This window comes from Tiliqua scincoides, chromosome 1 (genome assembly GCF_035046505.1).
Source record: "Tiliqua scincoides isolate rTilSci1 chromosome 1, rTilSci1.hap2, whole genome shotgun sequence".
Lineage (NCBI taxonomy): Eukaryota > Metazoa > Chordata > Lepidosauria > Squamata > Scincidae > Tiliqua > Tiliqua scincoides.
Window position 1 is genome coordinate 151,062,255 of NC_089821.1, and position 24,476 is coordinate 151,086,730.

Here is a 24,476-nt window from a genome sequence, read left to right on the forward strand (position 1 = left end):
GTGTGCCTTGACAATTTTAGCACCTATCAGTGTGCTATGAGTTGAAAAAGGTTGAAAATCATTGGCTTAGACTAGAGAGTACTCAAATAATCAGGCCACAGTGTAGTGTGGTTGTGTCCCCTAAAATACGGATATACTGCTGTGCTGGTTAAATGAACCCTCTTTACTGAGCAGTTGCAGTGCTTGCCAAGCATCTCTAGCTTGCTGTTCCCTGGAAGAACATAGCCAGGATCCCACCACCACCAGAATACTTTGAGCAGAAACAACAGTACCCAGAGATGGTCATTACCACTTCCACAATCACCACACATCAATGCTGGGGAGAGTGCTGCATCTCTCCAATAACCAACTACTGAACCACCAACAAGGGTGACTGGGCAGGTGCCATCAGCCTGCTGCCTTCCTGACCTTTCTTTACCCTCAATCACTGTTGGCAGAATGACTTTGGGAGTGTTCTGTGTCTTGAAGTATCTGTGTGTGTGTAGTGGTAGTGGGGTTAAGAAATTAGTTGCTGATGCTGGCACACAACCACATGAAGATGGCAGAGACTTGGCTGGATGAGATGAACGAGACTGGACAAATGAAAGGTAGACTGGTGCACGAGTAAGTCACACAGTGCCTTGAATGAGGCCATTGGCACCACTAAGTGCCATTGTCTCTGATTGGTTAGAGTCTAGCTGTTAGACTGTCTCAGAGATCTGTGTGTCTTGCTAACCCTTGCCTCCTGTAAGTCCACAGCCTGGATTTAACCTGTAATATCTTGCATGTTGACATCAGTGAATGAGAGTTCCACCCAGAACCCCTTCAGTGATGGGCCAACCAGCTCAGAAGCCTGCATGGGGTTGAGGATGAATGCCAAGAAAGGGAGGGTACAACAAGTCTGGCTCTGGAAGACCACAGTGCTTTTGCAATGACTGTGGTGCAGTTATCAAATAGTCCATACATTTTGAACCACCTCAAACAGGAACACAGGGCACATGATGATATCTGATCAGTTTTTTGCATTCTGATAAAAGGTAATAAGAAATCCTGGCACAAGACAGAAAGTTATTTGATGTCAAGTTGCCTGTGATTCATCATGTGCAGAATGATGCTCACCCAAAAATGCTACAGAGAGACTTTTTTGGGTCAGTGCTGGCAGGACGACCGGGGGTTCCTGGTCTGGAGAGCTTTCCTTTAATCTTTAAGAGAATGCCCCTTGTTCTACAAGCCAGTTATGCTATCTAGGCAATCATAGGTGCATGGAATATGATGGATACTCAGGACTCTCCACCATATAAAGCAAAACTTATTTTTATCAAGTACTCTTACGCCACAACGCTTTTATTAAAAGGTGTCTTTCTCTAGTCTTTTTGTTTCCTTGTTCATGGGCTTAACATTTCTATGCATGATCAATGTCCGGATATGCGGTAATTAGAAAAGTGCATCTACCTTGAAATGAGGAGGACCTTCAGAGTTGCTTCTCATTGCTGTGCAAGGCATGGCCAGGCTTCCTAAAGAGAGCAGAAATTTGACAAGAGACAAACTTATCATCTTGGGGAGGACTTTAGTCAACATGCTAAAGACAGTTTGTCAATCTATAACTGGAGCCGTTGGCTGGGGATTGTGAAATAAATTGAATGCCATTGAAAGCTGACACGTTAATCCCCTGCTCATTAGGACACTACTGTGGCTGCAGCTCATCTTACCTCCCTTTACAAAATGATAGTTTCACAGCTCTGTTGGATACACACTACAAGAATACAGTTATTGTATAACTGTCTGGCTTGTTGACAGTTTAAACAATAATTCAGCTCCATTGCCGTGTCAGGAAGCTGAGCTCAAACATGCGTCACTTTGTTGGAATTCACATTGATGGAACTATCTCGGCGAGCAGGACTATAATAGATGGGCAGGAGCAAAAATCCACAATTGTCAACACAGTTTTTATATTCTTCTCTAGCACCCTTGCCCACACATACAGTATCCCAATGCCTGTCTTTCCCCAAGTTTCTCCTGAATTACAATCTTCTGCCACACCACAGCTTAAACTCAATCTGCACTGAGCCATTAAGGTTATGAGTGAGTCTAGATAACTTATGCATTTCATTGGTGAAATTTCTGCTATGAGAGAGAGAGAGAGAGAGAGAGAGATGCTGCTTTTGCTGCAAGACAAGTAGGGAAAGACATATTTAACTGGACTACCTGTTTCACATTTTCCAAATGCAGGTCATTTTCTCAAGGATAAGAGTATATCTCCACCAGCATCACCTACCTCCCTCTTGCTTTCCTTCTGGGTTGATTTTGGCTTCCTGTGTCCCTTGCTACCCTCCCTCTGGCTTCATACTGCTTTTCATGGACATTTCCAGTCCAAAGGTGCTTCTGCTTTCAGGATTATGACTTTGTTTCTGGTGTTTTCCTCTGGGTTTTTTTTTAAATCGTAACTGCACATGTGCTTGCAGAGCACTTTGTACCTCTCCATGCACCAGTGCCTTTACAAGAGGCAAAGAAACTCCACCCCCACCTTTCACTCAGGGAGGAATCTCGAGCCATCTCCAGGGAATTGGAAATTGTCATTGTAGTACAGGGTCACTGTAGTGCAGGGTCATATCTCTGCCAAAGAAAGAGATAAGATAAGTGTTGGCGGGAATTGCTGAAAGTACGCAATATCTGCTTAATTTTTTTTTTTTAAGGAAATCAAAAGACTCCAATTATGGAAGAGTGGGCTAATATTTCATGGTAAGAAACTCAGAAATGGCATGAAAAACAGGACAGAATGTAGGATAATGTATACATCCCAGTATTTGTGCTATCTTCAAGTACAAATCATGTGAAAATCCACTTCTGGTTTACAAAGACCAAGACAAGTCTTATGCAATTGAAAATTCAACTTATTAGAGTTCAGCTGTCAATGAAGAGGGTACAGGACTTGCTGAATGGGATATGAAAGCACATTGCCCGTTTTATTTTCTTGTTGTTCTGAACAAGATTAAGCTACTACCAGGGTTGACATCAGGTTGGACATTGGCCAAAAGCCCACATTTATCACGTGTTGCACTGTTATCATTATTAACAGACTGTCGTCCCTACATCCTCGGGGGGCAGGTTCACCTCCAGGGGACTTGGGCCCAATCCTATCCAATTTTCCAGTGCCGGTGCAGCTGTGCCATGGGGCATGCGCTGCATCCTGTGGTGGGGAGGCAGTCACAGAGGCCTCCTCAAGGTATGGGAACTGGACTGAGGGCTGCACTGAGTCTGCACTGAGGCTGCACTGGTGCTAGAAAGTTAGATAGGATTGGGCCCTTAGAAAGCTACTCAACATACCTGTCCAGACAAGTCTAGCACAGTTTACAGGATCCAAAAGAACAAATAAAATGGGAAGAGGTTGACCTTTCTCCCCAGGTTAACCTTTCTTCAACTCCAGTCCTTGTACTCTCCTACCACGGTGAAATAGAGGTCCATCTATAATGTAGTCCCAGAAAAGGCCTTCAGTGGTATTTCAAGACCCAAGCCACTTGCTTGGCCACTTGCCAAGTCCCTTTAGGGAAGAGGCTGAGGGTGTCCATACAGCCTATCCTGGCCTCAGCCTCTTAATGCTGCTGTACATTAGCACCATACTCATCTTGTGCATTTAGTCTCATATAAGGATAGTCCCTTGCGACACTTCTTACGTTCCACAGCCTTTTGGTCCCGTCCTTTACAGATCTGATAGTAGGCTTATGCATTCAGGCTCTCATAGGGAACCATTGTTCCTATTTCAATAGTTCAGTTAATTAGCTCAGCATTGCCAGGAAGACTACTTTATCTATTACTGCCGTTGTGAATTCTCACTGTATTTCTCTCCCCACATTTTAACTTGACACGATAATGGGAGAAGGCAGCAGCGCAATCCCCAGGATCGCGCCGCTCAGAGGGGCTGCATGGGCTTGGGTGCACTTGCCCAAGCCTCCTGCAGCCTCCTGGGGGTGCAGGCAGCCCTGCGCAGCCTTCGGCAGGACTCCCCAGGTCAGGGAAAGTGAGAGTGAGGCAATTGCGTCTCGCCTCTGCTAAACCAGAAGCAGAGGGCGATCGCTCCACTTTCCCTTCTGACGGGGCTGCAAGGACTGGGGTCCACCCTCCAGTCCCTGCAGCAGCCATCCCTGGGTGCGGGGAGCTGTGCGCAAGCGCCTGCAGGGCTTCCCAAGTCAGGGAAAGGGAGAGTGGAGAGATAATGCTCTGCTTCCGTTTTTGCAGAAGCAGAGTGGGATCTCTCCACTTTCCCTTTCCCTGACCTGGGGAGCCCTGCAGCTGTTTGTGCATGGCTCCCCGCACCCACGGACGGCTGCTGCAGGTACTGGAGGGTGGACCCCAGTTCCTGCAGCCCCCCTGAGCGACGCGATCCTGGGGATCACATCGCTGCCTTCCCCCTGCCCCAACTGCCTCCCCCGCCCCCGCAAAGACTTACTGCGGGTTTCAAACTCCCTGAGAGTTTGAAAACCGCTGTCATAATCCTTTGTCAAAGGCCTTTTACAATTTTTTCTTGGCCTATATCCCCAAGTGTTACAGGACTTCTGTTACAGTTAAATAGTTAATCTGTATGTAAGCTCTTGGGCAAATACACTTTGTTCCATTCCTTCCTTGTTTCACCCCAGGCGCTAAATGTGTATTGGCTACAACAAGTCTGGATTTGCCCTGCTGTACATCCCACACCAGATTCAGCCCTTCTCTCACTTTCACAGTCCAATTTCTGACAAATGTTACAATCGAATCTTTTGTTAGGGATCTGGACAGTATTCTAGTTCCTTGGATTCTTTAGCATTGCATCTTCTGCCAAGAGTACCGAGCTAGAGTCTGAGTCCTCACTCAAACCTGCTCCCATTTATGATGGGTCTTTTGGAGCCAAGTTAAGGAGAGGCCTATGGATGAAACTGAAGACAGAAGGTTGATCATGAGTCTCCTGCCCTAAGTTCTGGAGACTTTACATCAGAGAGGATACTTTAATGAAACGATAGGACTATTGCGTTCTGGACAACTGTGTCCTGCTCAGGTGCACCCAGGCACTGGGCATTTGCATCCATTCTTTTTGCATCCATTTGTATCCCAATGTATGTATATTTATATTAGATATACTTTTTTATTTCTAAAATGCAAAGGTAGGGTAGGATTAGGGTTAGGGCTGGGATAAGAGGCTTAGGATATAAAACATGGGGTTTGTTGCCCAGTTATAGTGGAATGTAAATAACCGGGACGCAAAAAGAACAGTTGCAAATGTCCAGGGACATCAATGACTGGGACGCATTTGACCAGGACAGAATGGTCCGGGACGCAAATATTCAAGTACGCTTTAATAAGTATTAGCAATGCAGAGAAGAATTAAGCATAGGTATGTGGAAAGGCAGAATGGGACACTGCAAGGGAACAGGGTCCTCATTCCAGCACACAATAATTGAATTCAGGGCCTTTGGACCTTTTCAGCAGGGTGAGTCAATGTTTGGGTTAAGAGATAGGGTTATCAACTCTGACTGGACCAAATTCAGGAGATGTTTTTTCCCAGCATGATGTCATATCAGTCAAAGAGGTCCTTTGGCAATCTCTGGATTGCTCTGAACGGGCACCTGGAGATGGATGCTGATTTCTGGAGACACCAGGCAAAGTCTATGAGAAGGAAAGACTTTCTTTACACAAGCGCAGGTCAAAGTCCATCTCAGCAGCTGTTAACTAGTGGTCTATTTGTTATAAAAGTTACCATGAAATTAAGAATTAACTACATGGTTGGGCCTCAAAGAATGTTTGCCAAGGTGTCAAGGGGAGCAAATATTTCCAGCATGACAACTGGTGTCAGGACCATGAATATGTTTGGTCATTAAAAAAGGCGACCCCTTTCTTTGGCTGCAACAAAAGCATGCCAGGCTGGTTTGAGACTTCCGTTTCATCTTCAAGGGAGGGTTAAGCGAACAGCACAACTTTTGCAACAGATCAAGGTTTATTTACAAGTACATATATGTGTCTGTTTATTTTATCAGTTCTATAACGTCCTTCCTCTTAGGAACTCAGGATGGCACACAGGAGTTTTCCTGTGTTACTGTCAACTTGATTCTGTGAAGAAAATGCATAGGCAGAGAGTGTCCTATGGAGTCTGGTCCCTCAGGGAGCTTCATGGCCAAACAGAGAGATTTCTCTGGTCTACATTCAACATTCTCCACCACACTGTACTGGCTCTAGCACTGTATCTCTCTCTCCTTTCCACCCACTCATCCGACAATGTAGCATGCAAAAGCACATCCCCACTGATATTAACAGATCACTTTCTTTTCTGGCCTGATTGAGGGAAGCAGAAAATTTCTGTGAGGATCAGTGAATTTGTGCCTTCATTTACAATGGTGAGAAATCTGCATAGGGAAGTTCATGTCACATTTTGAGACTTCTCAGTTTAAAGCAGGGCTGTCCAAAGTTTTTGGCAGGAGGGCCACATCATCTTTCTGACACTGTGTCAGGGGCCGGGGGGAAAAAGAATTAATTTACATTTAAAATTTGAATAAATTTACATAAATTAATATACTAGAGGTTGAGCTTATATGAATGAATGAAGGTCTTGCAATAGCTCAAGACCTATAAAAGGCCTTGAACAAAGCAAGGCTGACCTTTTCTTTGCTACTGCTACTGCATCACAGATGTGAAACAGCAAGCTATGGAGGGAGCCCTCATCCCACAGCTAACGTGAGAGGTCAAACAGTCACCCTCACGCTGAGAGCAGTGTGGGCTCCAGCAAGTTTCTGGAGGGCCAGAGGCTCATTGGAGACTGGGGGCTCCCTGAGGGCCGCATTGAGAGACCTCAAGGGCCGCAAGTGGCCCCAGGGCTGGGGTTTGGGCACCCCTGTTCTAAAGGAATGAAGCTGCTTTGAAGGGAATGGGAATTGAGGAGTTACAAAGGGAGAGGGGGGGGGCATTAAATTTTAACCACTCTTTCAACAGAGACTTTAGAAAATCAACAATGTGGGTGTTCTGAACCTTCACTGACACACTTGGTTTCCATGCAAATGGCTGCTGATATGAAGCTTTTCCTTTTATTTTGTGTAATATTCGTCATCACCCCCAAGATGTATGTCTACGCTCGCCAAAGGTAAGTATCTGTTTTCTAGTGAAAGATTGAAAATGTATGCAATGTATGTAAAGTGTAAAAGCAGACACCCTAATGGCTAAAGTATACTGGAGACAGATGCCCAAGTATGCTCACTCTTTTTTTTTTAACTCAATGAAAAGCTCCGAAATAGTCTATAGCCAAACTCCTCAGATGTTAACTCATAATGCATAATTGGCTTGTTCAGTGTCCAGTCACTTTGATTCAACACCAAGTTGTGGCATATTGAGGCCAAACAAGGAACATCTCTTTTCTTTTTAGTGAGATCTATTTGACATAGAATCCATTCCTATGACAACAATCCATTTCAATGATCTTAGTTTTAATTTTTGTTCTTTTTCATTTGTTTTTCATATTACTTGGTATAAATATATAGTACTTCCCCCCCCCCCCCAGAAATAAATAACTTTGCTAATCTCATTCACCTTCTAAAACCAAAAGCACATTGGACAAACATGAAATCATATCACGGCAACTAGCCAGTTCAAATGTTACTGTCTTTCTAATATAAAAATATTATCACAGACATCATTGCATAGACTTCAAAAACAGAGATTGACATGATTCAAAAACAGAGGGACATGATTGAGACATACAAAATTATGCAGGGGATGGACAGAGTGGATAGGGAGATGCTCTTTACACTCTCACATAATACCAGAACCAGGGGACATCCACTAAAATTGAGTGTTGGGAGAGTTAGAACAGACAAAAGAAAATATTTCTTTACTCAGCGTGTGGTTGGTCCATGGAACCCTTTGCCACAGGATGTGGTGATGGTGACTGGCCTGGACACATTTAAAAGGGGATTGGACAAGTTTCTGGAGGAAAAATCCATTACGGGGTACAAGCCATGATGTGTATGCGCAACCTCCTGATTTTAGAAATGGGCTATGTCAGATGCAAGGGAGGGCACCAGGATGAGGTCTCTTGTTATCTGGTGTGCTCCCTGGGGCATTTGGTGGGCCGCTGTGAGATACAGGAAGCTGGACTAGATGGGCCTATGGCCTGATTCAGTGGGGCTGTTCTTATGTTCTTATGTAGAGATCTAAGGATCTCAAATATGAAATCTCACAAAATCCTCAGGAAAAATCAATAGTATTGTGTAGCCTGATCTTCCTCATAAATGAAATCTCACAAAATCCTCAGGAAAAATCAATAGTATTGTGTAGCCTGATCTTCCTCATAAATGTAGACAAACTATACCATAGCACAGCGCTACTCATAGCATCATCCGTGGACTGGTTGCTGGTCCGTGAGCCATCAGCTGCCGGTTTGCAGTATTTCTCCTACAGCTTCCTTTTTCAGGATTCTCAGTCTCCCCCAAGGCTTTCCGCAGGACTTGAAGGTGCACCAAGCCCCATGAGAGGCTCTGAGACAGCAAGAAAGAAAGAAGAAAGTGGGAAAGACAATTAGCTGATGTGGCGCATGTCTGTCTATATACCTATAGAGGGCACCAGTCCGCAGCGCATTGGGGGGAAAAATTGCTGGTCCACAACACTTTGAGAAGTGCTGCTACAGTACTTGTACAGCAATGCATACATAGGTTCTAAAATGGCAGTCTTATAGCTTTCATTCTGCCCCTAGACTTATGCTTTGTCTGCTGTGCTATGTTTTGCAATGATTGCCCAAGAATAGGAATGAGATGGGCAACAAGCAATACTTTGCACATCTGAATGAACCATTCACAGCTCAAACACTGCAGATGTTCCTGTCGCAACGCCTTCAAGCATAGCTCTACAATGGAGTCCCCTGCACTGCACATTCAGCTGTGAGTCAGGGTCAAACTAGAAGTTACTTTAAGCCTGTGCTGTGCAGTTGCATGCTTGCTTTTCTTTTGTGAAATAGCAGTGCTGGGGGCCTGATCCAGAGGGAGCTGAGAGGGACCTTTAGCCCTTTGCCCCACTGCTGCCCTGATCCAGACGGCTCCCCCTCCACCCAGCTGTTCTTTTACAGAGAAATAAAGAAGTCTGTGGTTGCAAACGCATGCTTAAAGTGACAGTGAGAAAAACTCCCATCAGCACTAACAAAGAATGTGTGGCGTGCCCCTCTTGCAGGCAGAATACAGGGAGCTAGCAACAGTGAGAGCTACCTGCACATCACAGGAGACAAATGTGTCTTTTAAAGACTTGGGTAATTAGCAGGAAATCCCTGAGATACATACATACATATGGAGCAGATCCTGTTACCAGGGCATAAAAACAAAGAAGAAAAAATATAAATACATTAAGCAAATACCTCTTATCACCTCACATAGTTTCTTTCCCCTAAATTCCCCCTTCGAAGCTTTTTCCCCAAGGAAAAAGCAGCTGTTGTTGCTCGTATTTGTAGATTTTCACATTTATGCACCATCCTTCTTCTAAGTAGCTCAGGGCTGTGTACATGCCATGGTTTCTCCCCCTCCATGTAGTCTCATAAGAACTCTGTGAATGAGAGACTGCAACTGGCCTAATTGGTCAGTGAGCTTCATAACGGAGTAGGAATTAGGTCTTCCTGGTCCAATCTAGCTCTGCCTCTAAACAGGTAGTGAAGCAGCCCTAAAATAACAAAAGCCTCCACTGAATGTTGGGTGGAAAGGTCACCTCAAATGCTTCCTTTTCCATTCCCTATTTGAGTAGCACACCTGAAAATTACTGTGTCCCACTGACTGAACTGACCTCAAGATTCCTCAATGAAAGGTGTAATTCAGCATCTAGTCTGCTTAAATCCCATGGAAATCAAAGGGAGTGAAGGATCCCTGCTGTCTGCAGGAATCCTATTCCAGCCTTTGCATTGTGTCCTAAGAATGCCTTCCTTTCAAGAAGCTGTCCAGTTGATGTAGGGGGAGGGTGATTTAGAGCATATGAAAGAGCATATGAGATTTGGTGGGAACCCAGGTCTTCTTACTGTGCTGCATTTCTTGTGCTGCACTACACCAGGCACTCTAGTTAATGGTCTTGGGCACACCTCTTTGACATCATGGCCAATCTCAGAAAATGTTGAGCCTTCTCTAAACTTCACAGTGTCTTATGAGGCCAAATATGTTGGCTGGTTGACAGCTCCGACAAGCATCTCAGGCACACAACCGTTCTTTTAGGAGCAGTAGCACCATGCCACCACTAAGCCACCTTTGAGCAACTAAAAAATAGTTTCTTTGCATGCTCGCATCGGGTCAGTACTTTTGTACAACTAAGCACTCCCTATTCTTCTCTCTCCCAGTGACCAGGTTTTGTCTGCTCTTCCACGAACAGACAGCCAAGCTGAATACCTCAAAAACTTGACCACCACTTATCAGGTAACAACTTCTTGCAGACCATTGCTTTAATTAAGGCACCCTCTCCCCATCATACTCAAGGAAAGAGGGTGATAGAATGCACACTCATACTTATTTGCATAGGCCAACATCCTTGATGGGAAAAAAAGCTGTGGTAGAAAGAACACTGGCAACCCAATCCTACCAAAATACGGTGATGCGGAAGTGCTGGCACAGCTGTATCCCACAGGGGTTTTCTTTTGGCTGCTGGAGGTCTCCTCAGGGCAAGGAGACATTTGTCCCCTTGCCCCAGGGTAAGCCCCAGCCGACGCTATGGGTCAATGTGAACCTGCGCCAACTCAACTGTGCACCACTGATTCCACCCACCCCCAGATCTGAGCCACCCTCCTCCTCGCCCCATCCCACCCATCTCCTACCCCTTTCATGGATTCTCACCCTAGCCCTCTACTCGCCCTCTTTTCCAAAAGTACCACAATGCTTGGTGGTGATGAACAGCCTCCATTGCTCCTACCTATCCCTTCTTAGTTTACTTTTCGCACATACAGATCTGTACCTTGTTCCTATTTTTCTTAGCAACTTCAATCCCTGATGTCTATGCTTAAGGCTGGGGAATTACCTCTGCCTGAAATCCTGGAGAGACACTATCAGTCAGCGTAGTGATGATGATGACCCTATATGTCACTTTTCAACAAAATGTTCACAAAAGTGGTTCAGATAGATGGTTCTCTGTCCCAAATATAGTTGCCAACTCTGATGAAGCTGTTCCTTCCAGGAGACTTTTGTTCCCCCGAACATGATGTAATCTGGAAAATTTCTGGAGGCCTTGAGAAAATCTCCAGGATTGCTTTCAGTAGTCAACTGGAGAGTGCTGCTGATTTGGCTAGTCCTGGAGGGTTGGCAATCCTAGGCCCAAAAGGGCTCACAATCAAAATAAGATGCCTGCTGCTAGAAAAGAGGCTGTGCTGGGTCTTTTCATTAGGGAGAGTAGATAATACTGAGTCAGGGGTCTCCAAACTTTTACGTCAGAGGGCCACATCAAATATCTGGCATGGTGTTGAAGGCCAGAAAAATAAATTTTAAATATAAAATGTAAATAAATACATTAGAAAGCCTCAGAAAGCCTTCAGACGGCCCAAAAACATCACTCCGAACGCCCTTCAGATGCAACTGGAGCACAGCTCTGGTCACATTTGGTTGAGCGGGCCAGAGGCTTGTAGGGGTTCAGAGGCTGGATAGAGGCTTGTTGTGGGCCGCATCTGGCCCCCAGGCCGGGGTTTGGAGACCCCTGAGCTAGAGTAACCAAGCACCTGATTCAAGATAAGGCATTTTCTTATGCCATGAATAAGCACTGTGCACATCTGATCTTGCTCTGCTTCAGACTTGCTGGTTTTCTATTCCCTGAACTAGACACTGCACAGACTGCAGGTTGAATCTGCTTCCAGAGCAGCCCCTTCTCTGCTCAGAATAGATTGTGTTTGGTTTGCATGTAACCTGGCATCATGCTACAGCAGGGGTGCCCAAACCCCGGCCCTGGGGCCACTTGCAGCCCTTGAGGCCTCTCAATGCGGCCCTCAGGGAACTCCCAGTCTCCAACAAGCCTCTGGCCCTCCAGAGATTTGTTGGAGCCCGCACTGGCCCGACACAACTGCACTTAGCGTGAGGGCGACTGTTTGAACTCTCGCATGAGCTGTGGAATGAGGGCTCCCTCCACTGCTTGCTGTTTCACAGCAAAGGAAAGGCCAGCCTTGCTTTGTGCCAGGCCTTTTATAGGCCTTGAGCTATTGCAAGACCTTCATTCATTCATATAAGTTCATCGTTAAGATATTCATTTATGTAAACTTATGTAAATTTATTCAATTTTTAAATGTAAATTAATTCTTTTTTTCCCTGGCCCCCAACACAGTGTCAGAGAGATTATGTGGCCCTCCTGCCAAAAACTTTGGACACCCCTCTGCTATAGGAATGAACCTATTTTCCAATGCAACTAGCTGTGACCGTATGCTATCATGATTCCTTTAGTAACCACATTTTATTTCACATTTGTTCATTCGTTACTGGAAACGTGACAGATTGTTCTTTGGCAACCTGCTTCCCCCAAGAATATTATGAAGAACAGGGAGGTGCATTTCTATGTCAACGTGTCTGATGTCAGGGAGGTGAAAGCTGCGCTAAACCAATCTACTATTCTGCACAAGTAAGCTTCTTTCAGTGGTGTTCCTGGAGCGGAGCGGGGGGGCCAATGACCCCGGGCGCCACATTTTCCATGCCCATGGAGGTGACCCCCTCCCGCTGGCCCCTGCACTGCCAACTGCTGCTGCTGCTCACCCTCTGGGTCCCTTCTGAGGGCTGGGGTGGCTTCACGCAGCATCCCTTGGCCCTTTGAAAATCTTCTGAAGCCTCTGGAGGGCCTTTAAACATTGCTTAGTCGCAAAACCAGAAGTAGTGTTCAAAGGCCCTCCAGAAGCCTCAAAAGTCTTTCAAAGGGCTAGGGGGCATCGCATGAGGCTCTGGGGGCTCTGATAAGTGGGGGAGCAGAGATCTCCTGGGGGGGCAGTGTTCCATGGTCCTGGCCCCAGGGTGGGCCAGAATCACTTCCAGCTTTTCAAATCTTGCTACACATGGGATGAAACCACTAGCCACAAAACATTCAAACAACTCGGAAGCTCTTCTGAAATTGTGTGTTCTTTATTTCTTGTTTAGAGTCTTGCTGGAGAATGTCCACAAAATAATTGAGAAGCAAATTGCCAACGACACAGTCAGCCCCCGTAGCTCTGCATCATATTATGAACAGTACCATTCTCTGAACGAAGTAAGGATTTCACTTGTTATCCCACCCTATCCTTGAAACCAGTGGTGGGCGACAGCACTTAACCACACCACCCAGTCTAAATGTAACACTGAGAATGAACAAAATGGACACCAAATATGGCGTGCCTAGGAGACATCAAAACCAAGCATGAGGGCCTGAATTAACTATCATCACCATTCTTGTGATCAGTAAAACAGAATATTTAAATTTGCCCAAGATACACACATACACACTGTATACCACTTTTCAATCAAAGGTTCTTAAATCAGTTTACGCTGCAGATGGAATGAGAAGATGCTTCCCTGTTCCAAAGGGACTCACAGTCTTAAAAGAAACACAAGGAAACACCAAGCCTAGGAGCAATACTATGTTGGCACTCTGAGCCTCACAGAGGCAGCATGCAAACGCACACTGCCTCTGGGAGCTCAGAAAAGCCTCCGGAAGCAAGGGGAACAGAACTCCCCTCACCTTTGGAGGCTTGGTGGTGCCACCACGTGACCAGCAGCAGCTGCCACATATGTGACCCATCACTAACCGGAAGGCCGTTAAAGGGTGCATGTCTCCATATGGAAGCAGGAACTGGGACAGGATCAGGCTTCTGTATCTTCGAAGGGAACTATAGCTATTTACACATGCATGTACTCACACTCATAATGAATTGAGAGCCCTTGAAGTTTGTATTTGTATATCATGGGAGACAAAGTTCCATTAATACTCCCATCCTTACCCCCACCATCCTATGTGATTCAGCCATGCTGCTAGAGCGTGTGCTCCATGCTATGGTGAGGACAGCAACCAGACAGCCCAGGAGAGGTGAGTAAAAATATTTTTTACAGGCCATCAGTGGGTCTTCTTAGACTTGTAACAGCTATTTAGCGGGCATAAGTCCAAGGAGAGGCAAGGTTGTGTCAGGCCAGGAAAATGGGGATCGGATCTCATGTGCATTAGTGCTGCTAAGATTCACCCCCTTCCATGCTTGGACCACCCCTGCCATTTCCGCTCCCTCCTGCCTGCCAACCATCCCTGCCACATGTTACCTGCATTGGCACAGCCTGCAGGAGCCACAGGCATGCTTGCAGGACTTCCAGCAGTTTGTGCTGGGGGGTCCCAAAGGCATGTCACCACTGCTGCTTTTGCAATGCTTCCACAGCACTTACAGATCATGAAATCTGCCACCATAGGGGCCCCCAATAGGGTTGAGTAGCCTGGCAGTAGTCCTCAACACACATATATAAGGGAGAAAGTCCCATTGAACTAAATTGGACTTAGTTCTGAATACTTTGCACTGTACCTGCTAAAGTAACTGTTTTACCATTTCAGATATACGCCTGGATGGAAGAAATGGCTGGAAAACATGCTGATATCCTCCAAAGAATACATATTGGGTATTCCTATGAAAAACGACCACTTTACATTTTGAAGGTACAGTTTATTAAGAACTCCTTGTCTGATGTAGTTTCCTGATCAACCTCCCATCTACTCAGGACAGCCATTAGAATAAGTTCTAACATTTGCTGTATTATTTAACAAGAACTAGTCTGTCCCTCTATACACTTCAAAAAATATTTGTCCACCAAATCAGGAAATTAAAGAGTGGGTAAAATGCAGACTTTTCCCATTCATCAAATAAATGATGTAGGAGTTCCATACTCCCAGTGATTTAAAAAAAAAACAAAAAAAAGTGGATACCAAATCAGTGGAAAAAATTAAGGACCCCCTTCTGGGTTTCTTGGTTCCTCATTGTTGACCCAGAATGCAGTGGTGTAGATGTTATACTGTATTTAGCCACTAGATGGGGTGAACAAGAATCTAATGGAGTGGAAGGTAGGAAATTGGATTTTGTTGCTTTTTTCCCCTTGTTGCAAAGTATTTAAAGATGGACTCCGCTATCAGTGATGAGTCAAATCAGTGGATGCTAGATCAGTGGATACTGAGGTCCCACCTGTATGTCTTTTCTGTATGGATTGATGACCCAAACTTGCAGTGGTCTTTCTGGGGCCATAATTAAAAGTTGCATAGGTATAACCTAATTTTTTTTACTTTCGGTTTCATCTCAACCGATGAGAAGGCCCTTTAAATCAAAAGAAAAAAGACTTTTAACAATAGCCTCGTTAATGGGGGAGGGGGCAGCTGGTAGACAATCCTTCATTCTCTCTCCACGCACTTAGAACAGCCTCGATCCCAGGCAAGCAACCCCTCCCTTCCCTATTAACATGTGAAAGAAAGCAAGTCATTATCACCTCCTCCACTCTTTCCCTGCTCCTGGGGAAGGGAGGGGTCACTACCTTGGAGGGAAGCCTTTCTAAGCACCTGGAGAGAAACTGATTGCCTCTCTCTGCATTACAAAAGGTCAGCAAGGCTGTTTTTAATCACTGAGGAAGAGGACATTGTTTTTTAAATGGATTTGCTTTAGAGCAATTTTTGCCATCCACCTGAGTTCTGGGAACAGGATCCTTGCAAATAATGAGACAACCTGTATCTTGCTTTGCATGCTAGACTTTATTTAAAAACTATATTCAGAAAAAAAGAATACAACCAGGGTGTCACTGAGAATACTATACAATGAAACTTTCTTTGTACTGTATTTTATTAGCTCTCAAAAGGAGGGGAAGGACCCAAAAATGCAGTATGGATAGATTGTGGCATCCATGCTAGGGAATGGATCGCACCTGCTTTTTGCCTCTGGTTCATTGGACATGTAAGTTGATGATATATTTTCTGACACTGAATTATACATCCCCTACATCACCATCAGTGTACATGGTGCCATACAGCAGTGTTTCTTAAACTGTGGGTCTGGACCCACTAGATGGTGAGCCAATTTCAGGTGGGTCCCCATTCATTTCAATATTTTATTTTTAATATATTAGACTTAATGCTACCATGGTATATGACTGCATTTGGGGAAATGTTGCAGATCTGTACTTTTAACAAGCTACTATCTATATTCTTTTAACAATGATGGTAAGTGTGGGTAGGATTGCAGCCTAAGATTGATAAAAATGTTCCTGCTTGATGATGTCACTTCCGTCATGACATCAGTTCTGGTGGGTCCTGACAGATTCTCATTCTAAAAAGTGGGTCCTTGTGCTAAATGTGTGAGAACCACTGCCATACAGAATTTAATAAGTTGTAAATAAAAATAAAAGATCTCTGCTCCCAGGCAGTTTACAATCTAAAATGGGCAATGCCAAAAACTACAGAGGGAATATAGGGGAGAGGGTGGATGTGGGTAATTGCAGTGATATGTACCTAGCATTTAGTACAGCTTAGAAGAGAGGATTACAGAGTTAAACCAAAAGCTGCAGAGAAATGTTGAGGTTCAAGAAGGGACTTCAGCAGAAAGAAATGTATAAATTCAGAGGAGGAGCATGACAGCAACTGTTACCCTGCACATGCCCAATGTCGTCTGATCTTGGAAGCTAAGCAGGGTCAGGCCTGGTTAGTACTTGGATGGGAGACTGCCTGGGAATGCTGGGTGCTGTAGGCTTATACCATAGTCCTTCGAGACTGAAAGTTGCCAACCATTCCATTCAGTTTCAAGCATAAGGGATGGCAAGGGTGAATGGGTAGAGTTGTGATAGACGGTAAGTAACCTTCAGGCAGGTGAGGATGGTAGAGTTGTAAATAATTGAAACTTTGATTGTATATAAAATTATTGATTGTCCCCAAATTGTCAAAATGGGCGTGGGCATAAAAAACGGGTTGTATGCATCTTGCCGAGTAGACTGGCTAGAAACCTAACCTATGTGAACTCACCTTCCAGCATTTTTCTACCAAGGGAGCCCCTCCCTGCACTCTTTTCCCACCCTTTACTATTCTTTGCTGTCCATTTGCCTTTATACAGAGGTACTTCTACCCATCCTAGCCCAGCTCATAAACTATAACAATAAATCCATCAGACACCATTAACTTATTTCCTTATCTTTCTGTAACATCTTAGAACAGCAAAAAAGCAGACAATGCATGACTTTTGCCCCAGCCAGCTATTTTGCAAAGAGGCATTGCAGGCCCTGCATATTGGGGGTAGGAAAGGCAGAGCTTAGTCCCAAGTGTTGATGATTCTAGTTCTTCCTCTGTTGAAGGAAAAAGCTCAAATGCCTTTTATTGTATCTCTGGGCAGGCTGTTGTAATGAGGAGATGGAAAAACCAACCTCATTCTTCCTCACCTCTCTATCTATCATTGAGGCCAGTGCTGTGGGCTGAATAAGGAGTGAGGTCATGTCGCAGCTTCTCACTTGGCCTGAGTGCTCCGGCATAGAGAGCACTCTAGTGGTAGGTCAGTTGAGGGCAGATACTAGGATGCTAAGTGAAGGTGAAGAAAAGGTGGGATTGTTGAATGGGGGAGATTTGTAAAGGTGGAAGCTAGGGAGGAGCAGGAAAAAAGTAATGGGAGGGAGATGGACTATAACCTCCCACCAAAACGATTCTACCTGCCCTCTCTCGTATTTGTTTTTGAACAGGGTTGACTAAAACATACATCAGGTGGTGAAGACTTCATCCCCATTAAACTCTTTCCATTCCATCTCATTCTTGTACCATATGCAGGCAACTCATTTCCTACAGAGAGATCAAGTAATGGCAAGTCTTCTACAGCACCTTGATTTCTACATCATGCCGGTCTTCAATGTGGATGGCTACGACTACACATGGACCACTGTAAGTGCAAACGTTTCTTGAGGTCTCGAAAAACACTCTGTTTTGCTCCAGAGACTTAGCAAGTCCAAGAATCAATGCATGAGACAACCCCTTTGGGTTGGAAAGTTATCAAAAGCTACCACGAGAGACTTAATGACAGTGATTTGATTTTTATTGACTCCCATTTCTTCTTTAGTATAAATTATATGTACACTTTTAACACAGAGTTGAAATCAGTAGCCTTAAGCATGTAGTCACTTTGTTTTGGAGCATGGCCTCTGTCTGGACATTTGTTCATATAAAACAGAGATTAACTTCCTACAAAATCAAACATGTAAGATTAGAATTCCAAAATCTTAGTAGCTAGGTTTTGAGGATCTGGCTTTGAACTGTGGTCACATTCCAGGACAGTGTATCCATGCTCCATAGATGCAAAGGCTAAGCATTCCCAGCAAATTGGCTTAGACATGGGAGGAATTACAGTGACTAATGTTACTTTGCTTATACCCCTTTGCTTATACAGTAACTAATGTTACTTTGCTATGTACCCCTTGCTTATAGGGTACATATGGCTAGTGTGGGGCCTGACCACTAGGCAGTTTGAAACTTAATGTGCTATGCAAGAGAATTTTGCTTGCAGCAATATACTATTAAGATGGGGTAACCATATTTGCAAGACCTTGCAGGAAAAGAGACAGATGCCCCACAGGCTACAGCCTTCCTTCCCCTTAATGGCCCAGAATTGGTGTGACCTCTCCTAGAGTTCATGACATGGCTTCCTTGCAGAGTCCTTCCTAGCTCTCAGAAATGCCAGCCAGAAACCAAAATGGAATTAGATTAGGCGGCACACGTGTTGGGAAAGAGAGGATGCTTATAAACGGGGTGTGTGTGCATGTTTCTATAGAAGCGAATGTGGAGAAAAAGCCGTTCACTGCATAGCAGTAGCAACAGGTGCATTGGGACAGACATGAACAGAAATTTTGATGCTGGCTGGTGTGGTAAGATGAAGTTTTATATGTATGTTACAGTAAAAATGTATCAGAACTAGTTTCCACTAGAAAAAGCATGAATCTCCTAAGCCTCTTGGGAGTTCCCAGCAGTGTTGGGAAAACCCAGCAGGGCTTGATGTGAGTCAAGTCACACCCTCCCCACACACACACACACACACACACACACACACACACACACAACTTGACTCAAAAGAGTAATAACAGGAGCACTTTCCAACTCTCCAAGTCACCCTTTAGTGATTCGAATGGACTCGAGTTGCGTCCCCCCCTTAAAAAGTCCACTGTGAAAAAATTGGACTGCTGCCAGGCTCTGTGTGTGTGTGTGTCTGAGTTCTCTTTGAAGACTCCCCTGCTGTCCCTGCCCATCTGTAAACTGGGTGGGAGGGACTGAGTGAGAGTTGGGACAGAAGTGGTGAGAGGGGGAGGGTCACAAGCAGCAGCTGGGAGGCTTTCCAGGACGACCTGATCCTTGCAGCTCTACTCAGAAGTAGTCCCACTGTAGCTGATCATTCAGTGGGGCTTCCTCCCCCAAGTAACAAAGCCAAGAGAAGTCATAAGGTTGGAAAGCAGCACCACCAAGAGTTTTCTCCTGCCTCCTTGGGCTTCAGCAGCCAATTGTAAGGCAAGAAGCTCATTGGACACTGCCGGCTGCCCTCCCTCAGCCAATAAAAATATTCAAATGCTCATCCTTTGTCCAATGATCATCTGTTCCTTCCTTCCTATCAGAGATGGAGAAAAAGAGCTCACTCCCACCCCCTCCCACCTGATTCATTACCCCTTTCCTGCCTCCCAGCTGGAACTTCTTGCTGCTCACTGGTCATAATTATGGCCCTACAAGGTTTTCCACACGGTGAAAACAGTAAGCAAGCAGCCCCAGACACAGGCAGACTCAAGTCAGTATGCATGGGGGTGAGTGCTGAGTCAGGGGACCCTGGCTCAAGCCTCTTTCAGAGTCTTCCATGCACGCGACTCATAAGTCACTGAGTCACCTCAAATCACATATTTTCACAACTCGAGTACCCAGCGCTGGTTTCCAGTTCCAACTACAGTAGTGCAAATGCAAAGCTCCAGCCCATCCTCAGAGATTCTCATTCTGTCTATCCAGAAATAAAGCACAGTAGGAAAACACCCCTTGCTTTAGTGTTCTGACTGGTTAAAATGAAGTTCTCCAAAGACCCTTGGCAGTTTCCAGGTTTTACTCATTGGAATGTGGAGACAGATTCTCAGCTTTGACAGTAATACCTTATATCATACTTTAAAGCAAACACATTTTTGAACATTTCTTTTGTTATGAAATCTCTCTATATATATTAATTTCAACTTATAATAATCATAATCAGTATTTCTGAGTTATAAGTATTTCTAATTGAGTCCCTTCTGGGGAGAAAGGTGGGGTAGAAATAAAGTTAATAATAATTAATATACTGCCTGTCTGGTGATTGGATTACTCCTTTGACTTTATTCAAGGCAGATCACATAGGCTGGCTCTCTCAAAACTCCTGAGAGGGTTTTTACAATAACAGAGAGGTTCCATCTTTCAAGAACCAACAACCCTGCAGATGGATCTATCAATAGTCTGGTATCACTTCTGGCCTCCGAATGCCTCCCATGTTGGCTAACAGCTGGCTGACAAAATGAGGTGTGAATACCATTTGGATGGTGTAACACTGAAAAACACAAAACCCAGAATAGCAATGGTTAACAGATACAAGCAAGACAAGCTTATTACCTTCACCTATGTAAAATGTTTACATTCAGTTAGCAAAATGTAAATGAAATGTAGACAGAAAACAGATGTATTCAGCATCAAGTATATGATTAACAACCCAATGAATTGTTTAGACTGGGTATGACAGGTACTCTTCTCGCTGGAGCTCAGCACACAGGTATTAGTTCTGTGTCTACAAATTGCTGTCTACAAATCTTTTGGAAAGAAACAGTCAACCAGATGCCTTCCTTTAAATATTCCTGAGCTACCTATGACAAACAAGAAGCTCTTCCCAAGTCAGGTAGTTAGCAGAGTCATAAACTCATCAACTCTCTAATTGCCTCACCAGCTTCTGATTACTGCCAATTGCTCTCTCAACCTGAGGAGCTCAGAAGACCATACAACAGGTCAATTTGCAATTGCCCTCAAGAGTTTTGACTTCCCAGCCAGAATCCTCACTTGGCTTGAAACAGGGAGACAGGCACACTTAATGGGCATCAGGATAGAGTAAGAGCAAGTCACTGGAAACTAGTGACTTGCTAAGTCACCTAAAGGTCCTACTGAATGCCCCTGGGAACTGTTCTTCTGGTATGTTGTTACAGTGCACGGATAGTGTTTACAAAAAGGTGGTGAAGACCAGAATTTAAAAAGAATAGAAATGTATCTTATGATCTTTTACTATGTTTTTAATAAATTAGAGACTACAGTTCTTAGGTAACAATTTGTGGCAAGTTATTTTTCAGGATCTGGCCTCGGGTAAAATCAGACAAAACTAAAGTCAGACACCCCCTAAGTTTCTACCCCAACTTATCCGAGGGTCATAAAAATTCATGATTTTTTGCTCAAAACCTGCCCTCAACTTATCTGTGAGATCAACTTGCAGGCAGGTGTCTGCGGTAGTTTTAAACTTCCAGTAGAAAAACCAGAAAAAATGTTGTCACACTTGTCACTCGCTGGATCCAATGGTTTCAACTGCTGATAAACATTTAAATAACCTATTTTATTTTGGTTTCTTAAAGGCAAAGGTGCTTCTAATGATGCCTGTGATGAGACTTATTGTGGACCTTACCCCGAGTCAGAACCAGAAGTCAGAGCTGTGGTTAACTTTCTCAGAAAGCACAAGAATCACATTAAGGCATACATAACCATGCATTCTTACTCCCAGATGGTGCTGTTTCCATATTCCTATACCACAAATAAAAGCAAAGATCACGACGAGCTGGTAAGTTTCATTCAGCCCTAGAAAACTGCTGGGTTATTTGATTTGGAAAATACACACTGGGTCCCCGAGTTGTGGGTGGCTGCAGGGGCAGTTCTGTGCAGGCACAGTCTGCCCATTGTGGTGCAGGTGGAAGAGTGCTGAGCAAGCAAGAGCTGGTTGCGTCAATTTACAGATGTAAATTCCAGACACATCTCTGGAATGGAATTGGTACATGCCTTGGAGACTAACTTTTCCATTTCTGTGATAAAATACGTTTTTAAATAAGATATACTGTTACCCCCCCCCCGTATCTGTGGGGGATATGTTCCTACCGCTACCGTGGATACTTGAAACTGCAGATATTAGAGAACCCTATACTTACTGTTAAACTATACTGTAGCCCTATACTTACTGGCAGCAGAGAGCAAGATCTCTATGTTGTTCTCCCCTAAGAGTTCCCGCTAACTCTTACATTAAAATGGTTGGCAACCTTCAGTCTCGAAAGACTAATGGTATAAGCCTACAGCACCTGGTATTCCCAGGCGGTCTCCCATCCAAGTACTAACCAGGCCTGACCTTGCTTAGCTTCCAAGATCAGATGAGATTTCGCACGTGCATCACTCTTACATTATTAGTGAGAATTTTGCAGCAAACTGTTAATTGCTGTGGCTCCAGAGCATTCTGGGGTGCTAACTTGGCTGCTGCAAGGTATTCTGGGAGCTGCCAGTAATTCATTGACTGCAGAATAGCTTCACAGTGGTTACTGCAAATGCAAACATTACCTTCCCCTAAGAAATATTTGTCATTGTACACACAACTCAGCAATGGGAGGGCAAAACAAAAACAGTGGGTGATGAGCGCAATGGGGGGGATATGGGAACCACAGATAACAAACTGCAGAAACCAAATCCCTGGATATAAGGGAGGGGACTACTGTATCTATTCTCAGTGTATAAAAAGGAAACTTCCTTATTTTCCTAATGGCAGGAACTTTCTAAGGAAGTTGAAATTTTCTGATCAATATGCTTTAAGTTTGTTGCAGGTCATACAGCACAGTCCAATGGCTGTTTACCCAGAAGTAAATTGTACCCAGTGCAGCTTACTCTCTTGTAAGTGTGCACAGAAAAGTATGCCCCTACTGGTTTTGCTGGACCTCTCAGAGGCTCTTAATAGCACTGGCCCTTCTATCTTCCTGGACCATGTAGGGCTGGGAGAGAACCAGGGCACAATTTCTGACAGAAAGTGGAACTGGGAGAAGGTGGACTACTGATGGGCTCTTGGCTGACTTACATTTTGCTAATTAAACTGCATTTTTTTTATTCTTAACTGTCCTAATAGCCTTTGTTAGCTGAAAGGCGGGATGTATTTAAATTTTAACAAAAATACATATCCATATATAAAGGGAGAGATGACTCCTTTCTATGACAAGAAACTATCACTTTCTGTTGGTGTCTAGACTGATGGAAGCCAAACAACAGTGCTCAACTACATAATACAGCCATATTGTATGGTCCAACGACAACACAGTTGTCTGACAAATTAATTCCGATAACACAGGTCTAATTTGCCTTAATGGATGCAGGTCCTAATCTAACACATTCTCAAATAAGTGGCCTTCCTCACAAGTAGAGTCAGAAGAGTCAAGTCTTGAGATCTAATACACAAAAACAGAAAAGAAAGACACACACACCCCTTCTGAAGGCACAGGAATTTAGCAAAACTATAACCAACATAAATATATATAAACAATGATGTAATTCTTCCAACAGGGTTGAGTGATTCAATGATCTGGTCCTTTTTGAATTCTTTATACAAGGTGCCCGATAATCTCTTGTCAGTTAATCTTCATAACAAACCTGTGAAATATGCATACCATTATTATTTGCATTTTATAGAAGAGAAACAGATGCTGAGGATGATTGCTATGCTCTGGTCTATTCCATCAATTTGCAGCTGACCTGGAACTCTCTCCTTGGTGCTTTCACTCCCCTGCTTTAATGTTTAAAAATGACTTATAAAACAGACATGTTATTCTCTTACTTTGTTACAACTGTGTGAATACTTTTAAAAGCTACACTATGCAGATTGGTTTGCACTGGGACCTGGGGCTGAAGCCTTGAACGTCAAGCCATGTAAATCACTGTTGATAAGCACTAAAAAAAAAAATCTTCACAACTTCTTTCAGCAACTTCTGGCAAATCAAGTGGCCAACACCATCAGATTTAGATATCAAAACCGCTATGTGACTGGGTCTGGCGCACACACAATCTGTAAGTATCTATGCAGTTCAGGAAGGACATACAATGCATTTATTTATGAAGATGGCCAAGGACTTGGAGTTATAGTCTTGGTTCATGAGCGTTTCTCTCGCTTCTTCCCATAGATTTAGCTCCAGGAGGTTCCGACGACTGGGCTTATGACCTTGGGATTAAATATTCTTTCACTTTTGAACTTCGGGACAAAGGAAAATATGGATTTTTGCTTCCTCAGCGCCTCATTAAACCAACTTGCCTTGAAGCACTCACTGGTATTAAAACAATAGCTTCATATGTTATCAGACATGGATGAAACTCTGTATTCCATTTAGTAATTTACAGTACAGTGATAGTCACCTGTGACATGCAGTAGAAAAGTCTTATTCAAATTACTGGATATTTCAATAAATATGGAACATTTCTCTGCAGTTATCCATCTTTTATGTAATTCTAACAAAAGGTTTTATGCTATAATTGAGCTAAATTCTCAGACTGCTTTATAATCA

The 24,476-nt window shown here is 44.0% G+C and overlaps 1 protein-coding gene across 1 annotated transcript; it reads left to right on the forward strand.

The window, feature by feature from the left end:
- The first annotated feature begins 6,995 nt into the window (after positions 1-6,995).
- On the forward strand, positions 6,996-24,283 carry CPB2 (carboxypeptidase B2). Its single transcript, XM_066622504.1, has 11 exons — positions 6,996-7,078; positions 10,295-10,370; positions 12,419-12,543; positions 13,050-13,158; positions 14,479-14,580; positions 15,752-15,856; positions 17,707-17,817; positions 18,701-18,794; positions 21,534-21,736; positions 23,901-23,985; positions 24,099-24,283. The coding sequence occupies exons 1-11, from the start codon at positions 6,996-6,998 to the stop codon at positions 24,281-24,283; spliced, it is 1,278 nt and encodes a 425-aa protein (XP_066478601.1).
- The last annotated feature ends 193 nt before the right edge of the window (positions 24,284-24,476 follow it).